At 44.3% G+C, this 16,861-nt stretch overlaps 2 protein-coding genes across 5 annotated transcripts in view; one reads left to right on the forward strand and one right to left on the reverse strand.

Annotated features, from left to right (window-relative positions):
• The window catches only part of WDHD1 (WD repeat and HMG-box DNA binding protein 1), a 30,454-nt gene extending 28,702 nt beyond the window's left edge, over nucleotides 1–1,752 (reverse strand). Inside the window, exons 1-2 of one of the 4 annotated variants that reach the window (XM_069783110.1) lie at nucleotides 1,624–1,752; nucleotides 1,118–1,217 (exon numbers count right to left, since the gene is read on the reverse strand). In XM_069783110.1, coding sequence (XP_069639211.1) covers nucleotides 1,118–1,194 — 77 coding nt within the window. In that variant the 5' untranslated portion in view covers nucleotides 1,195–1,217; nucleotides 1,624–1,752. Of the gene's footprint in view, nucleotides 1–1,073; nucleotides 1,218–1,307; nucleotides 1,577–1,623 lie in introns of those variants that run through there. The other 3 variants (XM_009917126.2, XM_069783111.1, XM_069783112.1) reach the window with 3 other exon arrangements.
• An 84-nt stretch (nucleotides 1,753–1,836) lies between these two features.
• Nucleotides 1,837–10,275, forward strand: SOCS4 (suppressor of cytokine signaling 4). Its single transcript, XM_069783113.1, has 2 exons — nucleotides 1,837–2,121; nucleotides 8,414–10,275. Exon 2 carries the CDS (start codon nucleotides 8,513–8,515, stop codon nucleotides 9,821–9,823), a length of 1,311 nt encoding a protein of 436 aa, XP_069639214.1. The 5' UTR covers nucleotides 1,837–2,121; nucleotides 8,414–8,512; the 3' UTR covers nucleotides 9,824–10,275.
• Nucleotides 10,276–16,861: the final 6,586 nt, after the last annotated feature.

Below are 16,861 nucleotides of genomic sequence, written 5' to 3' on the forward strand. Positions count from 1 at the left end.
AACATGTTCCAGGCCTACAGAACCCTTAAAAAATAGTTAATATGGAATTCAAGTTTGCTGGAGTTACCTTTCACAATTTTAATGCAGTAAACAATAATCTGAAGTCACAGAGCAAACATACAGAAGTTTGCACAGGATTTTTAATTAAAGACATTGTGAATCTAGAATCGAGCTTTGCATTCTTTTTTTCTAAAGTTGTTGCAGTCTCAAAAAAATTCTAATTAAACAGCAAAATGTTACAAAGCCAGTGGTGAAGCTGTGGCGTTGCTCTTCTTAGTTCTGTAAGGTCTGTACTTTGACAGCAACACAACACTGTGTTGATATTGAATATATTGATGCTGGGGAGTCCAGCAGTAGTAGACCAGTGGTATTTGGCAGAGATGTCTGCACCCTTTTTTAAACATTTGCATTGTAATGGCAAACACGCGGGTTTGTGGTTTCGAGGGACTGTTATTAGACTAAGTCCTAAGAGTAGTCTTTGTACGAAGGCTAATGAATTAAAGAAAGGAATAAGAAAATATGGACTTAAGCCACACTCAATATATAAGACTCACCCCTCGAGTTCATTTTCAGAGGACTTGTTTTCTGGCTTACCATTTATTTTTAATCAATAAAAAGGAAATGACAAATATTTAGTTTATATTTAGACATTCAAGAACTACCGCAAGAATAACAAGATAGCAAGCCCAGTACTGGATTTCTTCAACTATATTTTTAATTTCTTAGTTCTTATGCGAACATATTTACTCCCACACCACATTGATTTCTGCTAGATTCTATGAAGTCCCTCTTCTGAAAAGTGCATATAGAATTTATATATGTACACACACATATTCTCTCTCTCTCTCTCTCTGTGTGTGTATATATCTAGGCTTACAATTAAGTTACACGTCAATCACTTCAAAATTCAGAGCATCAAAACACATGTCTTACAGCCAGCTCTCAACACAGGCAAAAACCGAAGAATTGAGCCAGACCAAGCCAGGCCGTAAATCCGTCCCAGTGTCTCGCACAGCAGTGGCTGGAACAGAAACTCCTAGGAAAGCAACAGACCGGCAGAAGACCATCCCTACCCCAGAGTGCGCTTCACCCTGGTCTCTCGGAATTAGGCATTTACCTCCCGGTGTCATCGAAGCAGACGTCCGTGTGGCCCTCGGTGTGGCCGTACCGCATCGGCTTCTGGGCGGATGGCATCTCCGCTCTCACCTGTTCCTTTACTGGGGAGAAATAAAATAAATTTTAGAAGAAAAAAGCTTCGTCAAGAGCCTCAGACGGCACGACAAGGTCAGAGCTGCTGGGACACCCACCCGCAGGGCTGGGGACGCGGGGCTCAGCCACCAGCCGTCCCCCGCTCGGCCTAAGCGGACTACAGCCCGGCAGATGTCGAAGGAGCCTGGCCGTGGAAGCGAACCGAGAAAGAAAAGGGGGGGAAAAAATCGGGTTACCGGGGGTCGGAGGGGCGTGGGTGCCGGGGGCCTGTCCCTCAGGCACCTCAGCGCCTGGGCCGGGCCGAGCAGAGCCAGGCCAGGCCGCCCGCCGGGGCCCTGGACGAGTCTCCCCCCGCCCCGCTCCCAACCCTGTCAGAGGCCGCGGCTCCCCCCGCGCCGGACAAGGGACCCGCACCGCTCCGCCGCGGCGAGGAGGAGGCCGGGGACCGCACCACCTTCCTTCTCCCTTCCTTCCTTCCCGCCGCCCGCTTCGAGCCTTCCCGCGCTGGGCCCCGCCGCCCAAGCCCGCCCCGAGGGCCGGGCCTGTCCCGTCAGAGCCCGGGGCGGAGCTGCGCGCAGGCGGGGCTGGGGTTGGGGCCGGTCCCGGCCGGCCCGCAGAGAGCGGGGATGGCGGCAGCAGGAAGCGCGGCCGGGGTCGCCTCACAGCGACTCCGCTCCGGCGGCTGAGGGGGGACCCAGCGCTTCAGCTCGGCTGCCGCCGCGCTCCCCCCCCCCGCCGCCGCCTGCGGGAGCCGCGGAGGTGCCGGGAGACCTTCCTCTTCCTCCTCCTCCTCCTGCCGTCACCCCCGCGCCTCGCCCGCCGCGGGTCAAGGGCCGCCCTGCCCGCCTTGAGGGAGAGACTTTGGGCGGCAGAAGCGGCTTCCCCGGGGAGGGCAGCTCCCTCCGGACGATCGTAAGTCGGGGCTCGGGGAGGAGACGGGGCCGGGGGTGGGGGGCGACGGCTGAGGCGGCGTCGAGCCGGGGTTCTCGTCCCTCTCCCCGGGGCGGGCTCGGTCCCCGGTGGGTGCTGCCTTTTTTCTGTGGGAAAACTGGGGGGGAGGCATGCCCCCTGCGCGTATCTTAACGTATAGAGTGCGTCTATATGTACTGTACATACTTAGGTCTATCCGTTTAATGGCAGTCCTCAAGAGGCACAGGAATGGCGAGGAAAGCCCAAATGAGGGGGCAGTGCCCTTCACCCCGCTCAGCCAAAAATCCCCCTCACGGCAAAGGGTGAGGGAGCGCTCTCGCCCGAGTAAAAAGGCTGCAGGATCAAACCCGTTTGGAGATCGTGATGGTAATTATGGGATTACTCCCTAATTATCGCCGTCCCGATGCGTGTGCTGGATGAGAGGTGACAGCGGTTGTAGTTGGGCAGGTAGCGGTTGCGCTGCAAAAAATCGTTAAGCTTTCGTGTGCTGAATAATAGGAAGAAAGCGGCGTGGTTTATTTCTTGAAGGACAAAAAATGCTAGAGCTGGACGTACCTGAAATAAGGAGAAAAATACAGAGTTCTCTATTTTCCCTTTATGTAGCTTTAATTATCTGGCCCACTTTATTCCTGCTTCTAAGAAAAATTGCTTCCAGGCAAACCCGTTTTATCTCCAGTTTTGCTCTGCAGCGGAGTTATCGGTGGTTGGAGTGAGCAGAGTGATTTATTTATATTGGAAATGTGGTCGGGCTCTCTATAACCGTCACATTGTTGGTACTTTCATGAATGAGTAAGTGACAGGATTACAAAGCAGGCACGCTTCTTTTAAAAAAATAAAAATAAAAATGCCCAGATTTCATTATTAAACCTTGTGGAAGCTGTGTAGAGACATGTTTTCCATGGGTGTACCCTGACATATTTCAGTAAATCGTGATTTCTGGTGAGGATAACGTGTTCTAGCAAAACGATTCGAGCTGAACCGCTTATCAGATGAGTGGGAAGACCACGCTATTCTTACAGCAGTCCTACTGCAAGCTGCTGCCTGGGACGGAGACAAATGCATGCCAACTGTATTTATTTTTCTTTATTATTTTAATTTGCAGAAACTCTCGTACCAACTGCACCTAAAATATTTTACAATATAAAAGCCGTTTTAAGTTGAGTTCTATGTAACATATAAATTTATTGTGCTACCTGCTGGGATAACTCTTTGAACGGCATGGGAGAACTGGGGGGGAAGGTTTTTCGAGGGGCGGGGGGATCCCAAGGTCACTTGGCCAAGGGACTGCAGGCCCTGTGGCTTTGTCACGTCCGAAGTGGCACGGCATCAAATGCAAAGTTATGCTTTAAATCCGGTCAGGAACTCAACCTGCTGCTGACTTGATTAATAGGTGTAAGTGGCTGTGAGCGGAGCAGCAGGGCGGGAGCCGGGAATCGCGCTGCTCTCCGATTCGGTTTCTGGGTGGAGCACCAAATGTTGGTCATGGACCATAAAGCTTTTACTCATTTAGTGCCGCTGCGGTCTGCCAAGCGCTGCGTGCGTCTCTCCTTCAGCACATGAGCTGAGTTTCATTAAAGCAGTAGATATGAGCAGCCCTCACCTTTGGCACCTGCTTCCAGATCACTTCTGCCTCCTGGGTGTGAATAAAATAGCCCCAGTGCTGGGGTTAGGTGGGCACAGCCACGTGCCCCCCTCCTCCTACAGTTCTGGGGGTATACAGACCCAGGACAAATCAAGGATATTTCCAAATGAGAAGCATTGTAGGTTATGATCAGTATCTTTAGACAGTCACTCTCTTTTGTGTGTGTGTGATTATTGCTTTAATTTGCTGGAAAGGCCTCTGGAGTCTAGCTTAGGTATTTGTGGACAGTATCATAAGTCAAGATAAACATAGTCAAAACTGAAGAAAAATAAGTTAAGACAGAGGAATTAGGACTTAATGTTATCCTTAATAGGTTGGGCTTTTTTCCAAAATAAGTCAATAACAGCTCAACTTCAGTGGAAGGTCAGGTTTTAAAATGCGGTCTTGTGGCCAAAGTCTAAGTGGGCAAAATTAATGAAAACAGCGTGTGACTGGTGAGATTTTTTTTTTAAATAACTTTTATGTAAGTTGAAAGAAAAAATAAAAGGTACTCCAGTTTTTTGCGGCTTGCTCTTTTCTCTCAGAATTTTATCAGCTCTAGAAGAATATCAACTTCTATAACAATTCCAAACCCAATTTGTTGGTTTTTTGTGTGAGTCTCTTTTTCTTGTTTAATTAGAGGCATAATACAGCGACACTTTGGCTTTTGTGTACTTGGACAGAAACCTTTCCAAGTACTTCCTTCACTAGAAGGGTTGTGCAGTGTGGGAGCACCAAAGAGGTGGTGGGATCTCCATCCTCAGGTTTTCAATACGTGACCAGACCATGCCGTGGCTCCCCTGAGCTCACGCTGGCAACAGTCCTGCTGCGAGAGGGAGGGTGGGCTGGAGACCCCCCACCATCTGCTTCTTTGTCATACTGAAAGGGAAGCAGCTTGATGAAGAGGACTTGGAGGTACTGGGCTAGAGGCAAGGATCCAGCGGCTCAGGACGTAAATATCTAGTTAAAGCAATTCAGTATTTATCAAATAAATTAAAAAAGGTCTGTCTGCGCTTATGGTTTTGATTCTCCTGCTGGAGTTATTGAGTACTTGCTGCTGATTTAATTAGATGTATGGTGAGGCTGTAACTGTCTTATCACAGTTGTTGATTGCAGCTTACCTCTAGCTAGGAGGTAATATTGTTACTGCCTCCAAATAGCTACTAGATACTGCTTTTAGTTTGGGCTTGAAGTTTTAATGTTGAGGCATCAGCGCTTCAAAGAAAAAGCATCTTGTGCAGCCGTCTGTGCCCCCTCACCCCCCCGCATCCTGGCGAGACATACCTCTGAAGGAGGGAGCTCTGCACATTGTAAAAACAACAACAAAACCCACCCAGCTCTCTGCTTGTCCTCGGGGACTGTAAGCTGTGACAGTGTTCGATAACCTTGAACTACAAGCTGGATTCCGTGGCCCGAAGTGAACTCTGCCTATCCCTGCATGTTGCTTTATCTTTGCCATTGCTTGAGCGGAAGAGTTTCAAGCGTAAGGGTTTTGTCAGATCTGCCTGCTTCTGAGATGCCTAAGGTATCCCCGCGCAGAAGAAGGCTTTTGTAAGCAGGAGTCTAATTATATCTACCAAAAGGGATCTCAGAACTGATGCGTGTGAGCTGTACAGTGCTGGACTCCTCCATTTAACCTTGCCCTGTAGGGAAAAGTACACTCTGTGTTCCCTCTCTTTTATCCTTGCCCTCCTCTCCTGTTGTTTCGGTGCGCTCTAGCCATTAATGGATGTACGATACCCGGCATTTCCCTTGGATGTTTGCAGCACAAGGAATAGCTGGTTTAGGTGGTAAGTAGTAATACAGCACAGAAAGCCTTAAGTAGTAATACAGCACGGAAAGCTGCCCTTTATGCCTTTTTCCTTCCAACACCCAAATTATTTTTGGTCCCCGTTTTATTGGTGGGACTGTGAATCACGGATTTGGAAAGGTATGAAGGTGTGACTCCTTACTGTAATGCCAAACAGTGGGATTTGGGCACCTAAATATGCTGTGGCTGATGCGCGTTTCAGAAGGCAGCTTGCCTGCGAGCACGTGGGCATTTGTAACACATTTTGGAAACTGAGGTTTTGTCTCCTGAGTCACAAGCTGACCGTTGAACCATCCTTTACTCTTCCTTCGCAAGGTCAAGTTCAAACCTGGATTTAGGAGGATGACATCTGTTTTTCTTCATTTATTCCGTGCTCTTTTCACAGGTCTAGTGTTATGTCTGATTAGCAATTACTGCTCTGATGTGGCAAAATTGGTGCCTCGGTTCCAGCAGCCTTTAAACCCCAGGGAAACGGCTCTCTGTGTTACTGGCTAATGGTGCATGTCTTACAGCATCACGTGCTATTTCTCCAGTTAGTTTCAGGGTTCAGGTACCACAAATGATTTGCGATAGAAGAAAGGTACAAAGTAGAAGGTGGCTTTACAGTTAAATACAACAGCAACCCAGAAATTACATAAAACACTGAGCTTATTTCAGTTGCAAGGCTGAAGTTGGGAGATAATGGGCCTTTTCAGCACTTCTGGATTTTGTATGTTTTGCAGTTTTTAATTAAAAGCCCATATTCTTATTCCTTATATGGGCTGGATGCGCAGAATGAGATAATTGAAGGTTTCAAAGGCAATTACAAACTGTCGTATCCTAGTTTTTAAGTACTTGACTTTGCAACCTCAATGATATCTCTGGGTCCAATTAAAAATCCCATATATAGAGAGTTAACGTATTTTACCACAAGATGAATCTAGAATAACGTTTTGTCTTCAGTTACTTCAGATTATCACTAGGGTAAATGAGATTGCTTTTTTTCCCTCTTCTTTAATTGTGGAGAAAATTCAGTGCTCCACTCTGGTTGTTTCTGGATGAAAAATATCAATCTTACAAAAGCTATCAATGAATCTTGATCTAAATAAAGGTGTTTCAGGTCTCATACACAAATGTTGCCTTTCTCCTCTCTGCATTGCATCCTGCAATGTTTTCATTGTTTCATTGAAAAGTGGTTTGCAAAATCCTGAGAGAGGAAGATGAAATCTTTATTTTAATCTTTGATTTGTAATTGCTGGAATATGGACCCTGTTCTGTGATCCCACTTGGTACAAGTGAGGTACTATTCATCTAGATTGCTCTAATGCCAGGTTTTTTTCAACATATTTCCAGTATTTTACCTATCTTACCCTCATTCTACATTTCTGCATCTCCTCCCTTTCCCTCCCTTTTCCTTTCCCCCACAGCTCTCAGGTTTGTGGGTTGTAAATAAGGAAAGCAATGTAAAAAATTCCTGGGTGAAAGTTACATCTGGGATTCATTTGGCCCACAGATTGCATGTAAGCCTTTTGGCACGGCAGTCTTATTCTTTTACTGAAAGCAGAGGCTAGAACTCAGCCTGCGCTGCCCCGGGGGATGGCAGAGAGGTTGTGTCATGCTGGCTAATCCTGATGATGAGAATGGATTGAATGGAGAGAGGAAGTGGATGCCCTTTTCTTTTCCTGCTTAGTATTTACCATGTCAATTAGTTAAAAAAAAAAAAACAAAACAAAACAAAACAAACAAAAAACCCCACCAAAAAAAAACCCACAACAAAAAACCCACAGCCAAAAAAAACAAGTGCAATATAGGAGCTGTACATCATTTTGGTGCAAAAGCATCATGGTATGTGATGGGAAACATTTCTACATTCTCCCTGCCTCGGGAGAATATAGCATACATAACATATTGCTATCTATGTACCTTGAAAAAATTCTGCTCTACTTTCAACTGAGTAATCAAAAGAGGATTTTTTTTTTTCTTTTTCAAAGCTCAACATTCAAAAGGAAACCTCTTATCTATTTGAGAATTCAGTACACTTTCAGAAACAAAAGAGAATGAAATCAGCAACCGTAGGTCTCAGAGCAACACTGATTTTAATAATGTAAACTTTCTTCTCTAATGAGTAATAAGCAGTTCCATCTTTCACAGCCTTTTAAAATTGCTTTTAGTAAGGGACTGGATTTGTTTTAATCCTTTTCAGTATGTAAAGCCCCAGATATTTCAATCCCTTAGGGGCTCAGTATTTTCTAGCTCTGTTTGAAAAGGCAGAGGAAAACAGCTTTCAGAAATTGACGGAATCTGTGACTGATATAATTTAAATTTTTTTTATCCAGAAAGTGACCCAAAAGTGTCAGTTAAGAATAAGATCTCTGGCATCCCACCCTGTGGATTAGCATCAAACAGGCGTATCATCTAGGTACAGTAGCTCTTTGTACTCTGACCTAGTTGTTTCTGTTTTGGCGTGTTCCTTCTCGAAAGGTTATTTGGAAGAGATGCAGAATTTGCTCAAGAAACAGCTAAAGCAGTATCACCTGCCATGTGAAGTGCTTCTGTTTAAAATGGACCCTAGCACAATAGGATTGTCAATACCTAAAACTGTCTGCTGTGCTGCATAGTCAGAATGGATACTCAAAACATGTAAGATGGTTTGTTCTGGAGGATGCTTTTCCCAAGGAAGTGTTAAGAGTGCCTTGTCTGGGATGAGACTGGTATTTCTGGAGTGTTCTAGTGAATTCAGCTTGATAATACTATTTTTATATGGTTAGCAATTAATTGTCACTGTTGTCCTGTATATAGCTGCATTGGTCTTGTGTTGTGTGCATGCATAACTATTAACTTAGCTGTGTTTTCTTTTTCCTTAGATATTTCCAGAAAGTGCCTCAAGGAATCTTCCTTATGTAGAAAAACCCTACAAGAAAGACAGTGTGGTTTCTGGCAACTTGTGAAGCTAAGCTGTCAAAATGGCAGAAAATAAGGACAGTAATATTAAAAACGCAGATGTGAGACCCAAAAGCAGCCGGAGCAGAAGCGCAGACAGAAAGGATGGTTACGTCTGGAGTGGAAAGAAGCTCTCCTGGTCAAAAAAGAGTGAGCATTGTTCTGACGCTGAAACAGCAAGTGCTGCAGGAAGATCAGGGACTAATTTAAGGAGCCAAGAGAGGAAGTATAGCTGTTCGTCTATCGAGCTGGATCTAGACCATTCGTGCGGTCACAGGTTTTTAGGCCGCTCTCTCAAACAGAAGCTGCAAGATGCTGTGGGTCAGTGCTTTCCCATAAAGAATTGTAGCAGCCGGCACACCTCAGGACTGCCATCAAAAAGAAAAATTCATATCAGTGAGTTAATGCTAGATAAGTGTCCTTTCCCTCCACGCTCGGAGCTAGCTTTTCGGTGGCACTTGATCAAAAGACATACAGCCCCTATAAGCCCAAAAGCGGAGGACTGGATAATTGCTGACTTATCCCAGCATGAGGAAAGGGAGGATCAGCTGCGAGACGATGAGATTGCCAATGGGGGAGCGGACTCTCCCTCCCAGTCCTGCGACTTCACTGACAGCAGTTCCTCTAGGGGTGATTTGAGGTCTGAGTTGGTTACAGGTAAGGTGGTAAGGAGCAGTAAAGATGAGAGCGATATGGACTCTGACGATGAAGTTATAACACTGTGCACAAGTTCTAGAAAAAGAAACAAGCCCAAATGGGAAACGGATGACGAGCTGCTACGAATGGAAACACCTCCGAAATACCATACGCAGATTGATTATGTCCACTGCCTAGTCCCAGACCTCCTCCAGATCAATAACAATCCCTGTTACTGGGGAGTCATGGATAAATATGCAGCTGAGGCGCTGCTAGAAGGAAAGCCAGAGGGAACGTTTTTGTTACGAGATTCTGCCCAAGAAGACTATTTGTTTTCTGTGAGCTTCAGGCGCTACAGTCGTTCCCTCCACGCGCGGATAGAGCAGTGGAATCACAACTTCAGCTTTGATGCCCATGATCCTTGCGTCTTCCATTCTCCGGACATCACGGGACTCCTAGAGCACTACAAAGATCCAAGTTCCTGTATGTTCTTTGAACCACTTTTATCCACTCCGCTAAACAGGACTTTTCCTTTTTCTCTTCAACATATATGTAGAACGGTTATTTGTAACTGTACAACTTATGATGGTATTGACGCACTTCCTATTCCTCCATCGGTGAAGCTGTATCTGAAGGAATATCATTATAAGTCGAAAGTTAGAGTACTCAGGATTGATGTACCAGAGCAGCAAAGCTAGAAAATATTTTTATGAAAGAATGAAATTGTCTCTAAACAGACAGATAGTGTGTTCAGTCTTTCTTCCTTCTAGGGTTCTTTTTTTAATAGCAATTTGATTTTTTTTTTCTTTTTCTGCAGATTATTTACCACCCAAACTAGCCTCTGTCTAAGGCTTTTTTATCCAAATGTACTTTGAGTCTCCCAGCTCTCTTTTTTAGAAATTATATTCATTGTGGGCTTTTGGTACTGTTCCCAGCCTAGAGTTTTATGGAATTACAGGTAGACTTTCTGGTATTTCTATAGATGGATAGTCTTTAGATCTAAAAACCCTAAAAAATCAGTTTTGAACTTGATCTGTCTTTTATATTGTATTTACATATGTTGCTGACATGTTTGAAATAATGCACTGTTAACTAAAGATTGACTCATCTGTATTTTCTGCATTTCTTTTAAAATGAGTGCTCTAGCCTCTGTGTGTGTGTATGTATGTCTGTTCAAATCTAATGTACTAAATTCATCAGTCTATTTCTAACATGACTATTCCTAGCAAAATGAAGTTTGAAAGAGGATATGATCTTTCTATAAATACATCAGGGGACTAAACACCAGGGAGGGGAAAACAATTCAAGTTAAGGACAACGGTCAGTACAGGAACAAACATGTATAAACTGGTCCTGAAAAGATTTTGGTTGGAAAAGAGGAGGGCTCGTCATCGTCAGAGCAGCGGTGTTCTGGAACAGCTTTTCATTTTGTATAATAGCAGTAAAAAGCAAACTGCTCATAAACTGGGATTTGATCAGTGTCTGGAAGGGATAATGATATAGTTACTTATGATAGATGGGACTTGGACTTGGTAACTCTATTTCTATGTTACTATTTCATTATATGAAATATACCCAGTTTTCACTATGGGAGCTGCTGCTTCTGAAATGATAAGGCATGGAACGGAAGGGTGAGAAGGAGGACATTTCCTTAAAAATCTGCATATTAAACTCTGTGATCTTGCATGGTTGATCCTGAGGTGATAATAACTTTCTTACTTTGTTAGTGGGAGGGTTATTTTTTAAATGAGTGTAGTTTAAAAAAAAAAAAAAGTCTGCAGATTTTTCTTGCAATGTGAAGCATTTGCTCGAGTGGCCTCCTGCCAAATTCCATGTACGGGAAAACCACGCATGGATAATGCTCCTAAAAGCATTGCTTACATTACATGGATAGGCAGATCTGCTGCTGAATTATTAGTGAAATCCCAATGAGGCTCAGTGGATCTGGGTTCAGGCAAAAAACTCCGTTGCTTTCCAGGCTGGCCTGGGGGCACAGCGCCAGGAGCTGCAGGAGTGACCTGCAGGGCTGTTGTCTTCACTTGTGTGTGCTTTATCTCCTCTCACAAAACTGGACCCAGAACTGCTCTGCCAAAAGTATGTGAGATGATGTAATTGTAACTACAACCACCGCACTGTTTCCTCTCCTTTGATCACAGGGAGCTTTTGTGTCTTCTTGAAATGCTTTTGAAACTGAGACCCCAAGCCTGTAGAATTACAAATGTGTTTAATTTCATGCATGCAAAATATCTTAGCAAAAATCGGCAATTACCTGTGTGCTTGAGGTTATGTTTGTGTGCAGGCTAGGAGCAGCAGAGGACAGTGCTGTAGAGTCTCGCTCCGAGACTGTAGACTAAGACTAAGCAATATTTCTATTTGAATCATTTAATTTCACCATGTACAGAATCATACAGACTTGCGGACATCAAATCCATCCTGCAAGCTGGGTACTCAGGAGTTACCAAGGAAGCTTTGCCGTGCAACTCCACCGGGGATCTGCTAGCCTGCCCTTGCCCCCTGCCCCGAGCAGAGAAAACCCTTTCCTCTAAACTGCTGTCACTGTGATGATGTAAACAGATTTCCAGGGACATCTGCTTAGAGACCAGACCGTTTGTTTTCACTGTGTTTTAAATAGGTTTTGAACCAAAGTCTCCAGGGAGAAAATGCTAACACATCAATCTATCACATCGCACATGGATGAATACGCTACAGGACAAACTCTCAGCTGCTATAAATCAGCATGGCTTTATTGATAACACTTATAAGAGCTTATACCAGCTGAGATTCTCCCTCCTCCATATGCAAATGATAATTGTATGACTGATGCCAGAAAAATTACACTTTTTTTGGTAATCTTTTCCTTGTGCTGCTTCCATTCAACTGACATTGCCTTTTGCATAAACTGTATTTTATCAAAGACAGCTTCATACTAGTAAATCTATTTTTCCCTCTTACCTATCACTGCCATTTTACAAATACAAAGCGAGTGAGCAGCAGGGATCATCTCTGCTCTGCTCTTTTACGCTGTGCCTGTCACGGTGGAAGGGTGGCCTGTGACTTGTGTGGCTGCAGTACAAAGTAATAGTATCTGGTTCAAAACCTGACTTCACAGAGCGACGTCAGAGATATTTGTGGTCTGCTTGATTAAAATTCTCTTTCAGAAACTCTTAATTAGGGCAAAAAGCTCATAATTTTAGATAGAGATTAGCATTATTATTATTTTTATTGCAAGACCACAAAAAGTAGATTTTTGACCAGAAGTTGTACTTGCTTTGGAAGTTAGCGAAGGCCACTGTCTCTTTCAAAATCAGCAAAGATTTTGTCCCTTCAAAATGAAAGGCCACGAAAGAACCTTTTTTGGGGTATAGTTCCCCAACGCACTGTGTTTTCAGTGTCATTCTCTATGCAGCCTACATTGTTTTGACATTTGTTGATGCATCACTTACCCCAAAAATGTCTTGAGCACTCCAATTTTAGGAGACCTATATAATGTAGCGGTTGGGGGAAGAAGGTGTGGCACATAAAAATAGTGCCTTTGGACTTTGGGACAGTTAATTGCATTTGTTTAGAGAAATTGTATGTAGAAAATACCAACAAATGGGTTTTTGTGGAAGTTCACCTTATTTTTTCTTGGTTTATTTGTCCAGATCATTCATACCTGTGTGACATTTGTACCTAACGACTGAGTTGTGTATACATGTGCAGTCTGTGAGAGAAAGATCCATTTCATCAAGTGTACATTTTTTTATGAAACTGTGGTAGGTTGACCCTGGCTGGAAGCCAGGTGCACACCAAAGCCGCTCCATCACTCCCCTCCTTCAGCTGGACAGGGGAGAGAAAATATAACAAAAGGCGCATGAGTCGAGATAAGGACAGGGAGAGATCACTCACCAATTACCGTCATGGGCAAAGCAGACTTGACTTGGGGAAAATTAATTTATTACCAATCAACCAGAGTAGGGTAACGAGAAATAAAACCAATTCTTAAAACACCTTCCTCCCACCCCTCCCTTTTTCCCGGGCACAGCTTCACTCCTGATTTTCTCTCCCTCCTTCCCTCCAGCAGCAAAGGGGGACGGGAAATGGGGGTTGGGGACAGTTCCTCACACGTTGTCTCTGCTGCTCCTTCCTCCTCAGGGGGAGGACTCCTCACTCTTCCCCTGGTCCAGCGTGGGGTCCCTCCCATGGGAGACAGTCCTCCACGAACTTCTCCAATGTGGGTCCTTCCCACAGGCTGCAGTTCTTCACGAACTGCTCCAGCGTGGGTCCCTTCCACAGGCTGCAGTCCTTCAGGCACAGACTGCTCTAGCGTGGGTGTCCCACGGGGTCACAAGTCCTGCCAGCAAACCTGCTCCAGCGTGGGCTCCTCTCTCCATGGGGCCACAGGTCCTGCCAGGAGCCTGCTCCAGCGCAGGCTTCCCACGGGGTCACAGCCTCCTTTGGGCATCCCCCTGCTCCAGCGTGGGGTCCTCCCCGGGCTGCAGGTGGAGATCTGCTCCCCCGTGGACCTCCCTGGGCTGCAGGGAACAGCCTGCCTCCTCACCATGGTCTTCCCCACGGGCTGCAGGGGAATCTCTGCTCCGGCGCCTGGAGCATCTCCTCCCCTCCTTCTGCACTGACCTGGAGGTCTGCACCAAGGATTGTTGCTCTCACATATTCTCACTCCTCTCTCTGGCTGCAGTTGCTGTTGCACAGCAACTTTTCCCCTTTCTTAAATCTCTTATCTCAGAGGCGCTACCACCATCACTGATGGGCTCAGCCTTAGCCGGCAGCGGGTCCGACTAGGAGCCAGCTGGCATTGGCTCTGCTGGACATAGGGGAAGCTCCCAGCAGCTTCTCACAGAAGCCACCCCTGTAGCCCCCCCGCTACCAAAACCTTGCCATGCAAACCCAGTACAGAAACATGAGAACTCAAAACATCTATTTTGCTTAAATCCATGTACCTTTTTTCCTTTTTTTTTTTTTAATAAGCCTTGTAGAAATTAACTGGTTTTACAATATGCCAAGAATTGTCATCCTGAAGTTTTCCTCCCGCTGCTGTCATTAACAGTCTTACCAGTGCTGCTCACTCCACTAATGCTTTATAACACCTTGCATCTGAAGTATGATCCAAAGACAATCAAGTCTTGAAGTTCAGTGTTGAAGCCCTCTAAAAAATTAGCCTCAGAAACAGGGTGAGAACTTCTATTTTCTAAGCCCAAGCTGTTGCAAGACAGAGATCCCAAGTTCTTCAGGATGAAGATTAAATGTGGAACAAGGAAAGGTACGGAGGTGTGCAGAAAAACACGTGCTCAAGGCTACGCAGCAGGTCAGTGGCCAAGCGAGGACGTAATCCAGAGGTGATCCTGGCCACAGCCCCCCTGTTTTGGGGCACCCGGCCAGCTTTGCATCAGGAATTGTGTCAGCATGACGTGGTTTGTATTGTTTTGAAGGCGGTTCCATAGGAGGACAGTAGAAACACAGCGTATTGAATTGGTGTGAACAGCTTCTGGTAAGAAAAAAGATCTGATTTTGATAAATTATTTTGATGTAAGTGGGAAAAAAAAGGTCAGGCTTTTGATGCATGCTGGGCAAACAACATATACAAGCTATTTTTACAGGATGGTTTAAAAAAAATTAAATACTCTTTCCATTAATGATGTTCTCTGGAGTTTACTTTTGCCTGAAGTGACTTTTTGCAGCTGTGTAGCAATGTCAGTTGTTGGCCCGGTGCCGTCAGTTCAGAGGAACTCCAGCTCCCATCAGAATCATCAATGGATTTAGGGTAGTTTGTGTGTCCAGTAATTGGGAGTACACATTTCTTCTCAATTTTCCTATTCTCAGCACTGGTCTTGATGAAATCCAGGGCACATTTGGAACAGGATATGTGTATCTGTAGTAGCATATCCAATTTAAAAAAAAAATAAACAAGTGATCGTAATTTAAATGCTTTCCTTTTAAAGATGCTGGTGTGTTTCCAATATAAAGAAGAAATCCTTGTATGATGCAGTCATACATGGCCTTACTGTAAAATTGACATGCTCTTAAATAATTAAAAAGGGGGATACTTTAATTTTGAAAAAGGATGCTGGAGGAAGGAGGTTAAAGGAAGCTTTTAGTCAGCTCTAAGGTTGGATTTATTGATCTAGTGATCAATCCCTTTCTCTTTCCTGAATTTAAAGCTAATGGGAGACTGTGGTCAGAGATGAGTGGCTTTTAGTTAAGGTTTTTGACTCTTATAAATAATACAACAAATGTCCTAGTAAGTAATAAGAAATAAGATACTCGCTCATTCTTTTTAAATAGAACAAATGTGGCAAACAAGACTCAGCTGTAATTTTTGAAGTCATTTATTAGACAAATTGCTCTTCTCTACTTCTTTTACAAGAGAGACATAAACCATTATATTATTTATTCATGAATCATAGCCATTAAGATGATAAATCAAATTATCAGCTTCCTGTCTCTCTTCAGTTTTAATCATTTTTTATAGTTCATGCAATATAAAGACAGCTTCCTTCCTATGAAACAAGAGACCTTCAGAGACCTTTTTATTGTAAACGTACATTTCCTTCCCATTTTTAAGTATATCCTAGTGATTTTCTCTGTCAATTTTATCTGCAATAAAAATCCAATAAGGAACTTGTACATTGATTCAATATAGCAAAGTTAGCTATGAAGTAAGTGATTTTGGTTAACCTCTGAAATAACGCAGTACTGGAAAACGACGTTAAAGGATTTTTTTCTGCAACCCCTAAATGTACATGGTAGTATCATACATTTAATAGAGAGAAATATTTAATAGAGAGAAATCTTGACACAAGCTCACATACTGATGATTAGACCTTTCTCCAAAGGTTTAATATGAGCTGTGCAGTAGTATCACTTTTTTTAATACATTTAAGCTTACTTCTTCTGCTATATTCACACAGCCAGTATATCTTTGCCTCTTCCCATACAGTGGGAGAGCTAAGGTCACTCTGTATGAGCCGAGATGGTTTCACGCATCCTTTCTTTGCTTGCTTTCCGTCTGCGTCTGTCTGGTTCAGCATCTAAAACAGTTGTAGGACGAGCCACACTGTGACGTGGTGGTGTGGGTGGACAGCTTGTCCATTCAGAAAGAAATGCACATTGATTTCCATTCCAAACAGCGGCAGCTAACTGGTTTTAAACTTGATCGTCCTTGTTAAATACTACTCTCAGGAAGCACTGATGAGGTCAGAGTTACCGAGGATGGAAGAAGAGCCTCTGTCTGCATCATTAGAAATACTCATCTGTGCTACAGTGTAAAAATCAATATTTGTTTACTCAACTCTATGAATAATAGAGTTTTGAATGTAAATATATAATTTATGCATCTAAAATCTATAGCATGGGGCTGACGTGAGTTGCAATAACTTCCCTCTTTCCTACATCCATTTTAAAAATCCCCAGGGTGTCAGAGTGATGCGTTATCTGGCCAAAACATGTCCTCAGCCCAGCCTCCCCCCAGGCAGGTCATTACGAACACCTTCCTGCGGGGATCCTTGCAGGGTTAGAAAAGACTGCCAAGTGCCCCAAGAATGTCCTCGCATGGCTACTCCAGTTATTTTATTGCTGGGGAGAATCCCTTGAATGGTGTGTGTTTGGGACAAGTCAGTGGGATGTCTGGATCAGACAGCATAGCTCCCGGTGGTGGCCACAGCATAATTAAAAGTCATAGCAGGCTCATTAGCCCATTAAGGATGTCTGGCCACTGTAGGGGGCCAAAGCCAGCATCC

The sequence above is a fragment of the Haliaeetus albicilla genome, chromosome 5 (genome assembly GCF_947461875.1).
Source record: "Haliaeetus albicilla chromosome 5, bHalAlb1.1, whole genome shotgun sequence".
Taxonomy (NCBI): Eukaryota; Metazoa; Chordata; class Aves; order Accipitriformes; family Accipitridae; genus Haliaeetus; species Haliaeetus albicilla.